This window comes from Pteropus medius, unplaced genomic scaffold (genome assembly GCF_902729225.1).
Source record: "Pteropus medius unplaced genomic scaffold, Ma_sr-lr_union100, whole genome shotgun sequence".
Classification (NCBI taxonomy): domain Eukaryota; kingdom Metazoa; phylum Chordata; class Mammalia; order Chiroptera; family Pteropodidae; genus Pteropus; species Pteropus medius.
In genome coordinates this window covers 11,009,103-11,028,638 of record NW_024354499.1, presented here as the reverse complement: position 1 = coordinate 11,028,638, position 19,536 = coordinate 11,009,103, and the positions used below count along the sequence as shown (strand labels likewise).

At 36.8% G+C, this 19,536-nt stretch overlaps 1 protein-coding gene across 2 annotated transcripts in view; it reads right to left on the bottom strand.

Annotated features, from left to right (window-relative positions):
- Positions 1-1,150: 1,150 nt before the first annotated feature.
- The window catches only part of CTNNA2 (catenin alpha 2), a 990,025-nt gene continuing 971,639 nt past the window's right edge, over positions 1,151-19,536 (bottom strand). For both annotated transcript variants that reach the window (XM_039852490.1, XM_039852491.1), the window contains one exon: positions 1,151-2,315. In XM_039852490.1, coding sequence (XP_039708424.1) covers positions 2,028-2,315 — 288 coding nt within the window. In that variant the 3' untranslated portion in view covers positions 1,151-2,027. The remainder of the gene's footprint in view (positions 2,316-19,536) is intronic.

The following is a 19,536-nucleotide window of genomic DNA, read 5'->3' as shown; positions in this document are numbered from 1 at the left end:
CACAAATATTTTTACATTGATTTTGTATCCTGCAACATTACTGAATTCATTTATTAGTCCTAACAGTTTTTAGTAGACTTTTTAAGGGTTTTCTATATATAATGTCATCCGCTAATAATGAGTTTTATTTCTTCCTTTCTGATTTGGATGCTTTTTTCCTGCCTAATTGCTCTGGCTAGGGTTTCCAATACTATTTTTGAGTACTTGTATTAGGAAACCTTGTCTACATCTTGATTTTAGAGGAAAAGTTTTTCACCATTGAGTATGATGTTATTAGATATGGGCTTGTCATATACAGCCTTTATTAGGTTTATATATAGTAAGGGGGCAGGATTAGTTGAAATAGTATCTAATGATTAGTGCTGAAAATCAGTCTACAGCTTTTATTCTGGCTTCTCCACCTGATCATTGTCACCCTGGGCATTTTCATCACCCTGTGGTGGGTGGTAAGCAGTGATTTGAGTGAAACCATGTCTAAATAAGATTTTGGACTATGCTTCACTCCTCCCACAACTCCTCAGTCTCTTCTCTCTTGAGATTTTGCACCTAAATTAATACAAGCATAATCTCAATATGTTATCATATTGCTAAGACAGACATGTATACTTTACCAGAAGTTTTCTGGAGACATATCGTAACCTGCCAACCTGTAAGGATCATTTAAATGGGAGAAGTTTGGGGCACTCAAATGAATATTTGCAGTCTTTTTTCTCACTCCTCAAGCAATAGCTGAAAGACTACTTCTCACTTCTTAGTAATGAGACAGAGGTCCTGTTTTTACAATTTAGATAAATATTTTGAAATGAATAAAATATTTTAAAATTAATGGGCCTCACTCTCTCTATATATATTTGGTTTCTGTCTGAGAACCTATTATGTTTCTTAAATTTAGCCCAGGGCTAAACATGGCCCAGAAAAATTTAACACATGACTTTCTCATTTTAGATTTAGTTTGAAAGTGAATAAAAACAAATGGAAAAATAGAAAGCAAAAGCAGTTCCTGGACTTTAAAAATGACTCAGAGATTTCTTTATATATCACCTATTTTACCCCAATTTCTAAAAACAAAAACATTTTTAACCATTTTTCAAGAAGATGCTCTGATTTTTTATTTAGTATACATTTAAAGAAAGAAAACATTCTTCAAATGTCAAGATTATATGTGTTTATTTTGAGTTAGTAGATACAATGGCCTATTAGATACCAGCACTCCAAGCTACACCTATGTATTTGCCTCTAAACCTTCACACATTGTCAGTTTCCATTCCTCTAACATTCCACCACTGGGCCTCCTATTTCTAGCAAAATCATAGTTTTTTTTTTTTTTAAAGAGTAAAAGCAAGATTGATCACTATATTGTGCTTCCAGTGCCCCCAGAAGGATTATAATTGTTTCAAATAAACATTTATTGTATTTCAGTAAAGGGGAAAAATTGATAACATGAGCACTAGTAATGGCACTACTAGAAGAGAAAGAACAGAATACAGATTAAAAGAAGCATTTTAGGCTGGATGAGTTAGTTTCCCCTTAGTAAAAAATCCACATATGGATAAGTTAAGTTGTTCAATTTGTGGGCCACACACTTAAGCGTATTGGCTAGTACATTTTGCACTGAAACAGAAGCAATACAAGCTTTATGTTCTACCATCACACTTCCAGATTTTTCACTTAATATACCTGCCAACCTAATGATTCTTGCATGCATTAGAATTTGCTTTTATAAAGTTTATTTTCCCCATCCCTCCCACTCCCGTAAACATTGCAATGTGAACTCTTCACCGAATTTTATGAGAATGTTGCAAAGGACAACTCTGTGCCACTTCAGAACAGGGCTTCCCTGTCCCCTCTCCAGGCTACAGATGGATCAGTAGTTTGATCACATCTCATCTTACATGCAACAGACTCTGCTCCCTTAATTTCCCCATGCCAGAGGCATACAAGTTGGCAGGTATGCATACAAAAATGGAATTTAAAAAAAGTAAAGGAAAAAAAAGAAAGAAAAAGCCTTCCCGTCAAAGCCTATCGTCCTAGAAGGAATCCATTGCTTTGAATTCACTTAAAGCCTGCACAGGTGAAATGTGTTTCTTCTGAGAACCTCGTCTAACTCGCGTCTGGAATTCTTCTGGCTTTTCTCTCTTCACAAGGGGCTTCTTCTCTGGAGCCTTCATCTTCCAAGACACAACAGGTGAGTTGACAGCTGCTGTCCCATAGACCTTCTGGTATTTAGTTGAGGCCACATAGGACGCTTTTACCGTGAGAACAACAGCATTCATCAGGTTTTTAGCCGCCTGGATAAGTGATGTAGCACTGTCCAGCTACAGGAGGAGAAGAAGGAGATATATCTGGGTTAGTCAAGGCACAACATTCATAAGATGGTAGTGCAATTTCACATTAAAACAATGTTTTGCTTGTGCAAGTATACAGTACTGCCCAAATTATTACGTGATAAGGTGAAGAGGCCACAAAGCAGTCACCTATATTCCCCCATCCCTACTCTCAAAATAAAAAGAGAAAAGGATACTTTATGATGCATAGATTTTTAAAGTCCCAATACCACTAAAGATAAAGTCCTCTTTTTAGCATGTAAGAATTCCAGTATAACAAAAGTTTTGCAAATTAGAGCATCTCAGTTTACTACATTACGTTGATTGTTAATGGTGACAATGACTCAAATGTTTGAAAAGCATTTGGCAGGCACTGAAGAATGAAGAGTTATAAAGGGTTACATCATAATTTTATAGCCTCCCAGTAGAAGTACGTATTCATAGGTTATTTCTCCATCTTGAGTTGGTAGGGATGCAAGCAAGAGCTAAGTATACCCATAGGTGCTCTGGCTTTTACTTAAGTATGTATTGAGCTCGAGTATCCATTTAACTATTCCCAGGCCTTGAATATACCTTCTATAAAAATATCAATAATTATGTTGCTCTTACAGGTCAGAGAGCTTTCCGTGAGACCACATAACCGTGTGTTAATGAAATACTGATTTCGCACTATGTGCCAAACACTATTCTAAGAACTTTGCATTTCTCCGTTTAACTCTCACAATAATCTATGAAGTGGCATTTATTGTCAGTGCAATTTTGTGATGAGAGAGCTGGTGCATGCATAGATCCAGTAACTTCCACAGTTTTACACAGTTTAAGTGATGAAGTCCTCAGAGACTGTTTTATCATCCATACTGCCATCCTGTTTGGATACTTTCAAAAATGCTATGACAAGTCACAACTCAGCACAGTAGGTTTAGAAGTTCATCCCCAGACTCTCAGGCCAAGGATTTTTTTCTTTTTTTTTTTTGGTTACCTTTTTTCCGCTTTTAACTAGTTAGATCGTGTGGTACATACTATATACTAGACCATTCAATATCTGTTTCAACCTTCTTTCTTCATTTCCTGAACCATAGATGCCAGAAAAAAATCAAAATTGTATTTCCCAGACTCCCTTTCAGCCAGGATTCTACACATAACCTAGTCACAGGCAGGAATTAACAACTGAAAATATTGGACTGAAAATATTACTCCAGCCTCAGGGATGCTTGAATATAGTTTGATCGTTCATCAAACTTCTTGTAATATCAACCTAGAAAATATATCCATTGCAGTTAAGTGAGGAATTCAAGGATGTTCCTAAGCAATGTTGTTCTTAGTTGTTGAGATGGTTTGTTGTATAACCTATAATTGGTGGACTATAGCTGTATTAGAGAATGGGAGTTAGGTAGACAGCTCTCTGGGTGTGAGATGATTAGCGAAGTGTTCAAGCGGAGGGATCCCAAACACTGTGGTTTCTTTATGTGATGCAATCTGCATTTGCTTTAGCTTCTTGTCATTTCTTGAGACCAAAACATGTCCCAAGCAGTGACCTGGAACAGAAGTTCCATCTAAGACCTCTAGGATGATGTTTTCTGTTCTGTATCCTTTAGGAAAGCTAAATAAACATTATACTGAGTTAAAAAAAAATGCTTTATGAGAAATGAACCCAATTCTTCCACCAAGAAAGCACAAAAGTCAGACAATTGGGGAAACAATGAAAGATGCTTTCTAACGTATGAATTCTTCGCAATACCATAGAACTGAGGTTTCACTGGAAAAATAAGATTAAAAGTCAGTATTACATTGACATCACAATAATATAAAGTGATTTGTGGATTAGAGTCATGATTTAGCAAATATTATAACTGACTGCTTTGTGAATTAAATCAACCAAATAGGGTAACTACCTATTTTACCATATCTATTACACTGTACAAGGTACACATACACCAAATTAACTGTTTAACCCATAATGTTTATACAGCATAAGTTTCTAAAGCCAGCTAAAGAAAAGCAAACTCTAGATTATTCATGTTAACAGAAGAGAAACCAAGCGTGGATTAGTGCAGTGATTCTCTAAGTACAGTCACCGAACCAGCAGTATCAGTATCACCTGGGAACCTGTCAGAAATGCAATTTCTTAGACCAATCTCAAACTCTCTAAATTAAAAACTTGCAATCCAGGGGATTCTGATGCATGAAAAAGCTTGAGAACCACTGAATTAATGAAACCGAAAGACTATATGAAGGCTTATTTCATCCAACAATTCCACAACTTCATTACACATGAGTTCAGTAACATCATAGCCAGTTATCTGACTGAATTTCACTTTTTCATCTTTTCCATTATATCCCCCAGTAGAAGTGTAAATAATAAAGGAAAGAGATAAGATAGTAAAATGTTGGGGCACTTAGATCAGTCATGGTTTCTTTAGAAGCTATAGACTATATTCCTTGGCCAATTAACAGTTCCCTATAAGTCTGTCAGGTTTCAAAAATGAGTAATATTCATTCATGAAGTTAGTTAATTCTATTGTATGCTATGGGTAAAGAGAGGGTAAATGATAATATCAGGGACAGTTCTATTGATTTGCTTTAGAGCAACAGAATTAGTAGAAGACACGTCTATTGTATTATTAAATGGTTCCCAAAAAACAAATCTTGGGATAATTGAGTGGATCCAAAGAGAAAGATTACAAGTAATTTGAAGACTTTTACCACAGATTCCATTTTCAGATAGATGGTGTCTAATTCTGCAGCAAAAATATGAGAGCCTGTCTCTTCTTCAGAACCCCTTTGCTCTCCCAGCCTGAAGCAGGAATCCTGTGAATAAACCTAACACATTGGTCACGAGTGAGACAGCTCTGAAATATAAAGCCAATTATTTCATTCACACCACTTGGTAAGGCAGATACTAAATTTGTTGCAAGGCAAAGCGAAGACCTGAAGGACCTGGCCAGCTAAACCTGAACAAATATACCCCTAGACAATAAGCCCAATCCAAAATTAATACAAAATGTGACTTGAAACTTGAATTACCAAAGGATAATTTTTCCCATATGCCCTACACCCACTTGAATGATTGAGATCATTATCAGTACAATCAGAATTTGTTTTATTTAAAAAATGGGTCTCCTTTATGCTTGTCCAAAATAGCACTGAGACCTGGTTTCCAAGTGGCACATTTTGCTGAAATTTCACTTCCCAAAAGAAATACATCAAAAAGAGTAAAGCTACATGGCAAAGTGATTTTTTAAATCTAAGGTTTAGGAAAACTTATTTAACATAATTGCATTCTATTTTGTGATTTACACTGTAACCATGGCATTTTCGAACAAACAAGATTCTGTACAAAGTTTTAATAATAATAACCAACATTAATTGAACAATTCGTAGAGCTTGGCATTGCTCTAATCCTTTTAATTACATGATGTAAGTTTAAAAAAAAACCTTTGAAGTGGGAACTATTATTGCCCCCATTTTACAGGTGAGCAAACTAAAGCTTAGAGAGGCAATGTAACTTGCCCCTGTAATAACTGGTTAAGTAGGAATTAGGACCATTCCTTTCTCTCTCCAAAGCTTGCCATCTGAACCACTACACCACTTCTCTGAAGCACCATTTATTCTCGGGGGTTTTGTTTTCTCAGTGACTGTCATTCAAAATGAACCTGTCTCAATTATTAACTCTGGGTGGAAGCCTGTCCTTTAAACCTGGTGACATCCTATAAACATCATGACATCTGTTGACAGCTTCCACCTCACCTGGTCTGTGATTTTTAGTCTCATCTTTAGAGCCTGAATTTTTTATAACTGGATCTCCTACCCTCTGCTGTTCTGCTTCATGCTCGGTCCTTCTTAGTCTTTCTCAGCCTTAGGTTACCTTCCTGGCTTGGACACTCCATCCTGGTGACAGTGCCTGGAATCTGGGCCCTGAAGGTTTCCCTTGCGCTTGCTCAGTTTTTCTGAAGCATATTCATTCACTACACAGCTGTACAACTGCTGGTACCCTTGGGTGGGACTCACCTACTCTAATTGGTATATTCTAAGCCTTTATCTAGGCTGGTCTTGGGAGCTTTATAACAGCATCAAAAGTGGACTGTATCTGAGCCATCCCTCAATCTGGCCAGCATGTACACTGATTGGAATTCTCCATAGAAAGAAACTTGTATCTTTTCTTGTTTAAGGGCCTTTCTATTCCTACTGGACGTGCCATTCAGTTCCTATATCTAGTCTAAGAGAAGGTGCTAATTTTCATCTACTTTTAAAAATAAGAACATACATTTATCAAATGTGACCATGAGCCTGTCTCTGGACTAGCTCCCCACGTTTCCTTTCTCTCATTCGATCTCACAACCACCTGAGAAAGGAAATACTATTATGCTCAATTGGGATTTAGAGGGGCCATACAGCTTATCCAGTATCATATTAAAAGAGGTGAAGAAGCCAAGATTTAAATCCAGGCAGCCTAACTCTAGAGCTCATGAGCTAACCATTGCACCACGTTGTTTCCCAGAGCCGAGTACGACAGAAGAATCCATAGCCCCCAAATTGGTCAAGTTGTGCTAGACTAATTCTCTCGATTCCATTTCATAGGTGTCTGCTGTCTCAAACCACAAAAATTAGGCCTCTCCTAATTCTGTCACTATTCCTTTAAAATATGAAAGTACTATTTTAAAAAGGCAACAGATGTTTCTTCACATCTTGTTCTATTACTGTCTATGAAAAGCAAATAAGGACAGGAGAGCCGTTTTACAGCCATTTCTGGAGGGTTTTTCTGGCTCTTTTTCTGCCTGTTACCATTCTTATCTTCCCAACCCCACTCAACTCCTAATAGATTTCTCTTTCCCTATGCCAGCCTCATTTTGTGTTTTGAATGGAGGGAAAATATTAGTGGAAAGACTTTCCTTAACTATGATTCTTCCATTAACTAATATTTGAGTTGCCTAATTCTTTATATGAAAGCTAAAGATTGTCATGAAAAGTGCTTAAAATGTCTCAAAATTTACAAGATCATCTGAAGAATTCTGAAACCCCACGTCTTAAGTTTCATGCTCTTTCATTAACACGGGGTTTACACCACAGAGGTATTCAGTTTCCATAGAAACAATTGTGACCGCATGACTCAATTACATTCTCAAATGAAAGTGCAACTACATTTCTTGAAATGCTGAATTCTTACTTACCTTTTACCCTTCAGTCTATCCTTTCATCTTTCTACCCATGTATTTTTTCCTTCAAGACACCTAGTGAGTATCTATTTTGTGCCAAACACTGTGCTTCAGTGTTGGGTATACGAAAATAAACATATAAACTAAACGGTTTAATGCTCTGTGATAAGGACTTTAGCAGGTTGTAAGGTGCTAAAGGAACAGAGTGAGAAAGGGGATCTACTGAGTCAGGTAGGGACAGAGTAGGAAAATAAAGCTTTAAGGTGGGCATGATATCTAAAACTCATTTTAATGGATGAAATAGAACATCGTTGGTGACTGGATAGTGGAATGATGTGGTAGACAGCGTTTGAATTTGTAGCTTGTACAACTGGGTATTTATCAATGCTATTAACCCAGATGATAAAGAGGGAAGCTGAAGTAAATACTACAATGCTGAGTTTAATGTTGGACCTACTGAGCTTCAGGTGTCTCTGTTACATGTAAGTAGAGTTACCAAAGGGACAGTTGAATTATGAAAGTGAAATTCAAGGAGCTAGATGTAAAGAATTACATAATTTGCTTATATTGGCCTTCCCCACAGTTTCATGAACAGTGTTCTGCATACTATAGGCATAAAATTTATGTCAATTCTAATTTCTTCTTCCCTTCGTATTCATTCTTTAGCATTTTTACAGAGAGATAATAGAATGCTGAATGAAGTAGTAAATCTATATTCTTTTATCAGGTCAAAAAGTTTACTAAATCTACTAAAAATTCTCTCAGTATTTTACTTTCAAGATCAAAATCAATATTCTTTTAATAAAGACATACCATCATCAAGAAATATCTTAACTATCCCCTCAACATCCAAGGCTACTTTCTATTCTGTTAAATAATTAGCAGTCTCTTGATACTAATGGTGAACTTCCTGGGGCCAACCAGCAATAAAACAAATGCAGTTTAGATTTAACAGCTGGCTTTAGAAACACACATAAAAAGCATAGTCAAAAGTGCAAAGTAATGTAAAAGAGGTAGAGGGAGATGCATTGGATTAACTGCACAGTAACATAGTAAATATCTTAGGGACATTAATTTGTGAGGGCCAGACATATAATTACATAAAACAATTAAAATTTCACTGTGTGTTCTACATTAATCCATTTAAAATATGCATGCAGAGATAGAAACACAACCTGGAAATTAATCTATTTTCAAAAAGGCTGATTATCTATTACCAAAAGATAATGAATCACACACGGTAGTTCATGGAAATCCCAGGTACAAAGCAATCTGTCCTTGGATTAAAAATAATGCAAGCACTATGAAACTACTGACAAAGGTAAATAGAATAAAATAAACCAAAAAATCCATTTGAAGGTGATTTTGAAATATAAAAACTGAGGAGTTTGCCTTGATTACCTCAAAAAGCTTAGAAGTTCCTGGAAAAAGGGAACCCAGTCACATTTGGGTCCAGGGTATCTTATTTGAATTTTCTCAAGTCAGAGCTGATAGCGCTAATGATCATGAGAATGCTAAAATGGTTCTGCAAATATGGGCAGAGTCCTTTTTAGCCACTGGCAAGATATTTTAATAAGAAGCCCCCAGAGATGTTTAACACAAGAACAAGAAGTATTTTAATGGGAATGTGCTGTGCTTATTCAGGCCTGGGGTAATGTTTGAGAGGTGGGGGAGGGGTGTAGGAAGTTGTGATGGGAAAACTGACAATAAATTAAAAGCAAACACTTTGAGAGAACTAGAATCTTTCCATGGGAGCTGGTCATTTATTTATATTTAAACAGGTATCTACCCAAAACGAGTCACAGATTGCTTACAGGGAATAAAAAAAAAGACTTTGCTACAAGTCAGCTTTTTCTCTTAATGAATGGGAGGTTAGAAACGCAGAGCATTGGTGCCTATTATCCGACAAGAACATTTCATGTTTAAAAAAATGAGACTTCCAAGAGATATCTGATCTCCTTAGGAACTGTGATACATTTGAAATACCTTGAAATATCTGCCTACTTTTTCCAGGATCTATATCAATAACATTAAAACAAAACAAAACAAAACAAAACAAAACAAAACCTCTAGCAAGTCCAGGGTAATAAATAACTTAAAGCAGACAAAAACATCCCACTTCACGGATGTCTACACACTTGCAAAAAAGACAATTCCTTTGTGGCAAGCACTCATTTCAGTGTTCTAGTACACTCACTCTTCCTCATCAAACATCAACAATGGAATCAGCAAAGCTGGATTCCTTACTGTTAAGACAGTGACAGTGGTGAACACTGGGCAGCAATTTGCCATTCACCTTTATACTGACCATAGCACACATGAATCACTCAGGGCACTTCGCTCCCTGAGTCTGCTGGGAGATATGGGTAATAAAATTTCTTTATCTCCCTCCTCCAAGAGGTCTAATACAAGCTGACACGGTATCTACCGTACCTGTACTTCTATATTTAAATTAACTTGTTTATTAATACCTTTTTTGTTACTACCAATCAGACCATGACAAATATTTTTTATCTAAATGATGCTGCATTTATTTTTTTTTGTTCCTATACCTAATTTTTAGGGACAAATTGTGCATTTATTGCTTGACACCATAGTTGCTAATTAATGAAATCATTACGTAGAAAACATAAGTATTAACAGAAGTGCAAAGCATTTAGGGGATGATTTTAAATCAAGTGATAAAAACTAGGTGAATATATTAACAAGTATGGTGTCTGAGTGAAAGTGACCATCACATGTATGCTGTGATTATTGTTAAAAAGAAAAAAATTGCATTGAAGCTATTAATATTGGAACATTTATTAATCCTTGATAAATGACAGCTGAATACTGTGAGATAACTCTTGAAAAGTTGGATTAATCCCAGGAGTATTCTCATTTGATTATGGGATCTCAAAAAGCAAATGTTTTACAACTTGATTTTTTTATTAATTTCAAGTATACAGTACATTGATTAGACATTTATATAGTTTATAAAATGATCCCCCGAATTGCTCCTTCTCTCCCCTGGTTTTCCACCTAGCCAATATATTAATGCTAACTACATTCCCTATGCCATGCTCTCCATCCCCATGACCATCTATCAACTACTGATTTGTACTCCTTTAACACTTCACCCCATTCTTCCAGCCCGCCAAGTGCCCCAGAGAGGAGATCCTAATTGTCTGTCTGTCACCAAATTGTCCTCTATATTTGCGAGTCAGTTTTTTATGCTTTTTCTTTTTGTTCCTTAGATTCTGCATGTAAGTGAAATCATATAGTATTTATCTTTCTCTGACTTATTTCACTCAGCATAATAACCTCTAGGTCCATCCATGTCATTGCAAATGGTAGAATTTCATTTTTTAATGGCTGAGTAATATTCCATTGCATATATGAACCATAACTTCTTACCAGTTGCCTCTCAGGTAACTTTCTCAATCATCTGTTGATGGGCATTTAGGTTGCTTCCACAGCTTCACTATTATAAATTGTGCTGCCATGAATATTGGAGTGCACAGATCTTTACGAATTGTTTTGGTTTTCTTTGGATAAATACCCAGAAGTACAATTGCTGGGTCAAAAGTATATCCATTTTTAATTGTTTGAGAAACCTCCAGACTGTTTTCCATAGAGGCTGTACCAGTTTGCAGTCCCACCAACAATGTATGAGAGTTCCATTTTCTCCACATCCTCACCAACACTTGTTGCTCTTTGCTTTATTAATGCTAGCCATTCTGACAGGTGTCAGGTGATATCTCATTGTGGTTTTAATTTGCATTTCTTTGATGATTAGTGTCCTTGAGCAACTTTTCATATGTCTATTGGCCATCTGTATTTCTTCTTTGGAGAAGTATCTGTTCAGGTCTTCTGCCCATTTTTTAATTGTATTGTTTGTTTTTTGTCGTTGAGTTGTACGAGTTCTTTATATATTTTGGATATCAGCCTCTTATCAGATGTATTATTAGTGAATATCTTCTCCCAATCAGCTTTAAGTAGTGGATCAATCATGATGGAAAGGAGGACACGAGGTCTATTATTTCTTCTGCAAGAGTGTCTTTGGTGATGCCAGGGAGGCAGCTAGTATTCTACCGACACTGAAGGCAGTCGTTAGGAAATCTGTATGTAACGGCTCAAGATTAAGTAGGCAATGCCCTTAACAGAAAAACACTGCAATCTCAGTAAGGCTAAGAAAAAAATCTCCACAGCATTGCTGAGAAATTTACCAATTGCCTCTCAGGTAACTTTCTCAACTGGATATATTTGTGTCTTCGTTTTAATTCATTTAGGTAGGTAGTAGCGCTTCATAGTTAGCCAGTTCACTGATTAACTGTCTTCATTTGCATTTTTTCAATTATAGGTAAGTAAACCTTGGAGACTCCCCTAAAGGATTAATTACAGTCAACAAATTTCCTAAATATGGCTTAGAGCCACTTTTCTCACCATTAAAGGCAGAACAGTTTTTGCTCAACCCAAAACAAGGCATTCCAAGGAGAAAGGGAGTATTGAGACATGTTGGCCTCTTGAGAAGTTGTGAACAGGCACTTCTGTTCATCTAGGTAGTCTCCACCTCCTTTTCCTATATTTCTTTCTCCTTGCACCTTTTCTTTCCTCACATTTTAGGATCTCCTCTCTGAGTTGTTCCCACATAACAAGAAATGAATCCAAGATTAGTGCCAATAGATTTTTAGGCCTCCACATAATTAGGAGACATTCCTGAGTAAAGAGACATTCTTTATATCACCACCATCCAAGGTTCATACCTTGTAGTAACTCTTCAAAAGCTAAAGCTCCTTTTCGCCTTCCCTATAGGAGAGCCATCAAGCAGAAGATCAGCACTTTGATCCCTCTATTTCCCCTATCCTCCCTCCCTAAGCAATATCAGCATGACTAGGAAACAAATCCCGAACAAGCCATTGTCCAGAATCTGAGAGCTATAAACCTTCATTAAATGGATGAATGAGCCATAAATGGACTCAAACTGTAAGTGTGTAACTTTGTAGGAACATGGTATCTACTGATAAGGGATGAAGGCTATTTAACACTTCGCAAAATGGCTCCTAGGCTCCAGCATGCAAAGTACAACCACTGAGTTAAGACTAGATCACCTGAGTGAAGGACCAAAAGTTTCAGTGCTGGTTATTGGAGTACTGTGCCTAGAAAATAAACCTAATCTGAACACCCTGGATCATTCTTCTCTATCTTCTCACTTCTCTTCACATTCAACCTCTAGAAATCTGTTACATGGCATCATTCATATGTTGGGAAAAATAAACCCCCATCCAGCCTATGCCCCTCTCCTCAACAGATGTGTGAGGAGAGATGGTGGAACCTTCTGTTGCTACCTGGGTCCTGGGTGAAAAGCAAAAGAAGCCCCTTCCCCAGTGACTGTCTGCTGCCTCTCCTCAGGGTTCTAGTTCCCTCAGTACACTCTCCTCGCTCTGGTAAGACACTCACATTTTATGCTCTGACTCGTGACCTCCCTCTTGCTCCCTCCGTTCCTGTCTCTTCTCCTCTCATAGTGAAGGAGAGCCTGGGCTCTGCACTGAAAGCCCAGCTTCAGACCCCAATTAGACTGGTCAATGCTATGTGATCTTGAGAGCTATTTAACCCACCTCTACCTCACATTTTTGTCTTTAAAGTAAAAATGAAAAAAAAAATTCATTTAAGTACTTAGTATTAGAGATAATGTCCTTAAAACTGAGTGCCTGGCATGTGGTAGTCCCTTGATAAATCTTCACTGTTGTTATTATTGTGGTCTGTCTATTCTTAAATTGCCATTTGAGTCTGAAAAAGGTCTTTCTAACATTATTTTTCTCCATTTCCACCTCTTCCTCTTTACTTTCTCTTTTCAAGTTTCCACCTATCAGGCACTTTTGACTCTGTCTTCTTACTGAAGCTACTAATCACATTGGCTTGCTCACAGTGCCCAAATATTACATTTTAATGTGTTAGGGATAAAGGCATGGAGAAGTTCACAAGGGGGCTAGAAAAGCACCAAAGAGATCTGTATCTTTTCTAGTAGCACTGAATTCTTTAGCTGAAGGAAAGAAGAAATCAAGATTCAAAAAAAATAAATAAATAAAATAATGGTTTTTTGTGTATGTAAAATTGTGACACCCAAAATATCTAAGAACATTTAGGTCTTGGTAGGGGTTGGAGAAGACTAATAGTAGAAAGTCAAGATAGTGTTAGTTGGAGATATAGGGAAGACAATGTAGCTTGGGAAGGTAATGTTTAAAGATCTAATATAAGAGGCATAAAAAGATACAATCAGTATAAATATTTCACCCAACCACTTAGAAGAGGCCAAAAATTCAGGCTGTTAATTTTTGTTAAGATATTATTTCTAGATATTTCCTATTAAAAAGAAAATGATGTTACTTGGAAAGTGTAACACCTTAATTCATTAAAATCTTATGTTGTCAGAGCGCAGCCGAGAGCCCTATCTACCTTACAAAATGAAGCACCTTCTGGCTTAGAAGGGCCCATCAAACACTCAAAATCAACCTCCTAAGCCCTGTGCTTTACCTCCATCAAAACACAAATAGTTGGGTTCCCTAGACTTGTTTCATAAAGTCTTAAATCTATTTTTCTACAAGACAGATTATTTTTAATCTTACTTCAGTGTTGAACTTAGTACCTGCCATCTCCAGCTAAGATTGTCCTATATCATCATTAAATCCATCAACAGACTTGAGATATTAAATCTCCATATTCTCTAGTGGTTCTTGAAAGTCTCATCTAACCAGCTTCCCAGAACATGAGTATACCAATCTTTCTGCCTTCGGCTGAGCTGTGCTCATATTTATCTACTAAGTAAGTTAGCAAAGGGCAGATTTTGAGAACAGACCTTCTAAAGAAAATTAAAAGTCAAAATCAAAGGAAGAACACTGCCTGGGCTATGACCTGGTAAGGCCAGGAGAGAGCAAGAAGTATGACAGGTGCAGAAAACCCCACGACAGGCAACCTTAAGACAAGCCTTATTTGTCAATGCTCCAGGCCTCTTCCAGAATCAATAAAGAAAAGATGGTTGATGTGAGTCACAGCTTCTGTCATTCCATCATTGGTACCTTTAGCAGGCATGCTCGGTCGATAACAGTACTTTGTTCCATTGTCCAAGAAGTGGTCTCAGAATTCTTCTCAAAACAAAACATCAGTCGCTAGCAACTTAGGAAAGTTAGCAATCAAGGCAAAATCCATTTCTCATTCCCTCTATAGGCCTTCTAACCTCCCCCATCCAAAGGCTATACTTTGAGTAGAATATATCATTTCCCCCTCATTATCATACTTCCTCTTTACATAATTCATAAAGAACGATCTCTTAAATATAATCCAAAAAGTGAAGTGAAATGTTAGAAACATATGTAACTACAGAAAATAATTCATAACCTAAAATTTCAACTCTTTCGTTATAGAAATGAGAATTATGATAAGAAATGGACATCATTATTCAGGGTTTATAAGAGGTCTTCAGTATAATGCATGGTTTAAAACTAGTAATTTTAATTAAATTAGTTTTAAATTTGAGCAGTTGATGCATAGCATTTTATAATTGAAACATTTTTCTGCCTACTTTTAAACATTTTTTGAGCAGACATACAATAGTGCCCTCCAGATCTTTTTCTTTTTCCCTGGTCACTGCTTTTCCCATTGTAAGATGTACATCCACTACCAATTTGATTGATTTATTTATTTTTCCTCCCTCTTTAATACCGCCCCCGCCTCCCGTCCCCGCTTATGGATGATATACATTTCCCCGCAAAATATGAATCTCTGAGGCGAGTTATGCGATGTCGCGGCGATGCCGGTTAGCGATGCCTCGCGGACACTTGGTTGTGGGGATCTTGATACCTGGGCGTGGACCAGGACCTGATTGAAACGGACGTGGCCTGACCGTTGCGCTTCAATGGACCGCCACCAGTTTTGGTGAGTTTCCTGGTTAAGCACGTTGCCGGTCGGTACTTGACACATTTTATGGAATGATCTAAGCTTCTGTCAACTTTTCTTATTGACTCTTCCCAACATTCCAGAGATAGGCAAGAGCTCCGTAATTAACTCTCTCTACTCAAAACATGCTACTCCCACAGTCTTCTTAGTCTCAGTTATTAGAACACATCTCTTCCAATTGTTCAGGTTAAAAACTCCAAATCTTATGTTACACCTTCTTCTCTCTGACCCAGCATCTAGTCTGCCATCATATCTGGCCAACAGCATCTTTGAAATATAACTATTATTTGACCTCTTCTCACCTTCTCCACTGTTACCACTGTGGCCAAGCCATCAGAATTTCTTGCTGGATTGTGCAATGTATTCCCATAGCTTGTTTCCTTCCCACCTTTTATCCCCTTTAGTGTATTTTTAAACAGGAGTCACAACGATCCTGTTAAATAAACTCACACGATGTCACTTTTCTTAACACTGTCCAGTGGATCCTTATCTCAATCTGAGTAAAATCCCAAGCTATCAGAATGGTCTTCAAGGTCATATATAATCTGGTTCCTAATAGTTCTCATTTCTCCTTTGTTCACTTTACTCCTAAATACCGGTTCTCTTGGCTATTACCCAAACAGACCAGTCATGTTGCTCTTCAGGGCCTTTGTGTTTATTCTTTTGCCTAGAATGCTCTTTCCCCAGATATTTGCAAGTCTTTGTCCCTCTCCTTCATCAAGACTTTAATAAAATACCAGCATTGTAGCGAAAATTTCCCTCTTCAAATTGCAACTCCATTCCCACCCTTACAAGTTCAGTTGCTGTCCTTTTTCTGTTTTAATACTCTTTTATAAATTGGGGTGACATAGGTTAATAAAATCATGTAGATTTCAAGTGTGCAATTCAATAATGTCACACATATATATTGCATTGTCATATATATATATACAATGTCATATATATATATATATATATATATATATTGCATTGTGTTCACCACCCAAAGTTAAATTTCCTTCCGTCACCATATATTTGACGCCCTTTACCCTTATCTACTTCCCCTCCCCCATTTCTTTCTAGTAACCACTAAACTGTTGTCTGTGTCTATGAATCTCTATTTGTCACTTTCAGTTTAATATGTTTTTTTCATAAATGTAACACCATCCAAACAAATATTTTCTTCTTGGGTTAATTGTCCCCCACTGCCTGATATATCTCAAACACCTAAAATGGTGTCTGGCATAAAGGTCTTCCATAAATACTTGCTAAGTGTTATTGAATAATTAAAGCTTTATGGATGAGGAAATAAGAGATGGCAGGCTTGTCCAAAGACACAAAGCTTGGGCACAATCCCTAGTCCCATATTTAACTCCTTCATGTCTTCTATCTGTCCATTCTTCCATGGAAGATTACTCAAAGGCATGATATTGGCAGGAATGTGAAATTTAGGTATATAATAGAGAAGGTAAACTTTAGCTAAATTGTAATACAAATCTTATGACCTCTTTCTCTTATTGTGTCTTCAGTGGTAGAGCTTTAGGATTAGATTTTGCTCAGAAAACTTTGTTTTACTCTCTGCATTTATTGCTTTCAGTGTATAAAAGTCTGAGCTTTCTTTAAGGACAATTTCCCCCATTAATAGTATCAGTATCTATGGGGCACTAAGCTGTGTTTGCTAGGTACAGAGCTGGTATCTTAATAAATGATATCTAATCTTCAAAAGATGTATAAGGTACATATCATCGCCCTTTCTATACATACGAGGAAACTAAAATAGAGAACAGTTAACATTTTTGTGAACTTGGGTTCACAAAATCCATACTACCATCAGTCCATGCAGTCTTCCTTGACCAGAATTTCACCATGGGCTTTGCCTGTTCTGAACTCTTCATTCCTGGCTGTTGATGCCATTTATCTGGAGCTAAACATGAATTAGGGTGAGTATTAACTGTTCAAAAGATCGAGTCATGTGCTAAGCAGTAATGAGGTAAATTTCCTTATGGCACAAAGGAACAAAGGTAACATAAATTTCCAATCCTGAAATCATAATTTGCATGCAATATGAACTAGGCAAGGAGCAGGAACATCACATTCTACTTACTCATTTTTTTGCCAGCAACAAAAATGTCATCATTTACATGTTCAAAGAAAATTTGATTAAATAAACTCTAATTCTCCTTCCCTCTAGCTACCATGAATAACATTTTCTATTTATTCAAACATTATGAAAAAAGTTTATTTTAAATTTCTGTAACATTGCCATACAATGGGCACCATGGTATGTGAGGTTGATTGATAAGAGTTTTTAAGAAAGAAATATATGTGTGTGTGTTTGTGTGTATTTATTATCAGTGTATTTATATTTATTTATATATTTATATATTTATAGATAATGGTAACATCTATTTCCTGTAATTTCCTGTTCAGTTACTAGTCTATGGGAGACAGACCCAGTAACACTCTTGCATTGTTCAAAGCACAAGCTTACCCATTAGAGATACTGGCTCTAATCTTGGCTGTGCCAGTTACTGACTATAAACGTTTGGGACTCTCTAGTAACCTCTCTGAGCTTCTATTTCTTCAACTGTAAAATGGGGTTATAAATAACAATATACTTTCATGAATTATTTTGAGGTCCAGGTGAGAAGGTAAATCTAAAACACTTTTTAAATTTTAAATACATATGCCACTAAAAAGATTACTGCATAACTTCTGGGTACCTTTGAAAGTCCTTTTAGAATCTTCATCATAATTTATTGGATCATCTGGATACCTAGGGTCCAAGGAACTCTGTACAGGGAAAGGTATTGCAAAAGATAATAGGATAGCGTGAGGGCACCATAAGCCCTAGCAAGACAAGAACAAGATACTTCCCAATAGAAGGTAAGCTTTCTTTTTCTGATAGTGGAAATGACTAGAAATGAAGAATGGGTGGGGTGGTCTAGCTACAATCACATTTTTCCCATTTACAGAGAATGATCAAGGAATGTGATTCTCAAAAGAAATACAACACAGGAACCTACTATTAGAGATCTAAAAACTGGCTATGGAGTGCAGGCCAAAAAGAGAGAAAGGTCAACCAAAAACAAAGGTAAACCATTCCTGTAATATTAAGCAGCCAGCTTGGTCATGGAGCTGTTCTTGGTGATTCCAGCTCAATTCCAGTTATATTTCTTGGTAGAATACAATTATTAATTTTTATTTTGGTGTTCTGTCTTCAAAAGCTTTGTGTGTATGTGAAAGTCTTATCTTCAGAGCTAGACTTCTGGCTATTTATGAACAAGTACTTCCTGGTCCTTTACTGGCATGTTCTCCACAAAGGCTAGTACCACATAAGCCATATAGGATTGGGCGTACATATTTTCAGTATTTCATTGAGTGATGAATTCTCAGTTTAGCATGCTTCTTCAATTGACCTTTAAGACCAGCCTACTGATAAAAATTGTTCAGTACTTCTCTTTATCGGGTTAATGTACTTTGGATGGTTTCCAGATTCAATACATATTGAACACCCTAAGCAGTTAGATCTTTCCTATATGTTGCATCACTTCATCTTCACACACACACGCACAAAAAATTGATATATCACTTTATCCTCACTGTTCAATAGATGAGGGAACTGAGACTTAGAAGTAACTTGCTAGCTAATAAGACAATTATCAGGGACTTATATGCACGACTTATATTCCCCGGTATAGGATATTTAGCAACATACTGCAGGCTCCAATTCCTTTTAAATAAAATAGAAATAAAGGGTATTTAAGGTGGTTCCTCTGAGAAGCCATGATACTGCCTCATTTAGGTGCCTACCAGGGTTTGGCCTGGTTTGGAACCTTATAGTCTGTTTCTCCCAGAGTGACTGTACTCTTAGAGAAAATGCAGCAAAAGCACCAGAGGATTCAGTTCAATCTAAAACTGGAAATATTTCTCTGGTCCAACAAAGAATCTCTATAGATGGACAACATACCTTGCAAAAGAGGTTGAGCTATACAGAAAACTTTCAGAACCACAGATTAAAGGCCAGAGTATCCTCAAAAGACTGGAAATGCATAACAGTAGAGTCAAAAATCATAGAAAAAACATTGTTTCCTTTAAAAGAAAGCCTCAAATATGTGAAATTGGAAAACTCTGAAAAAAAAAAAAGT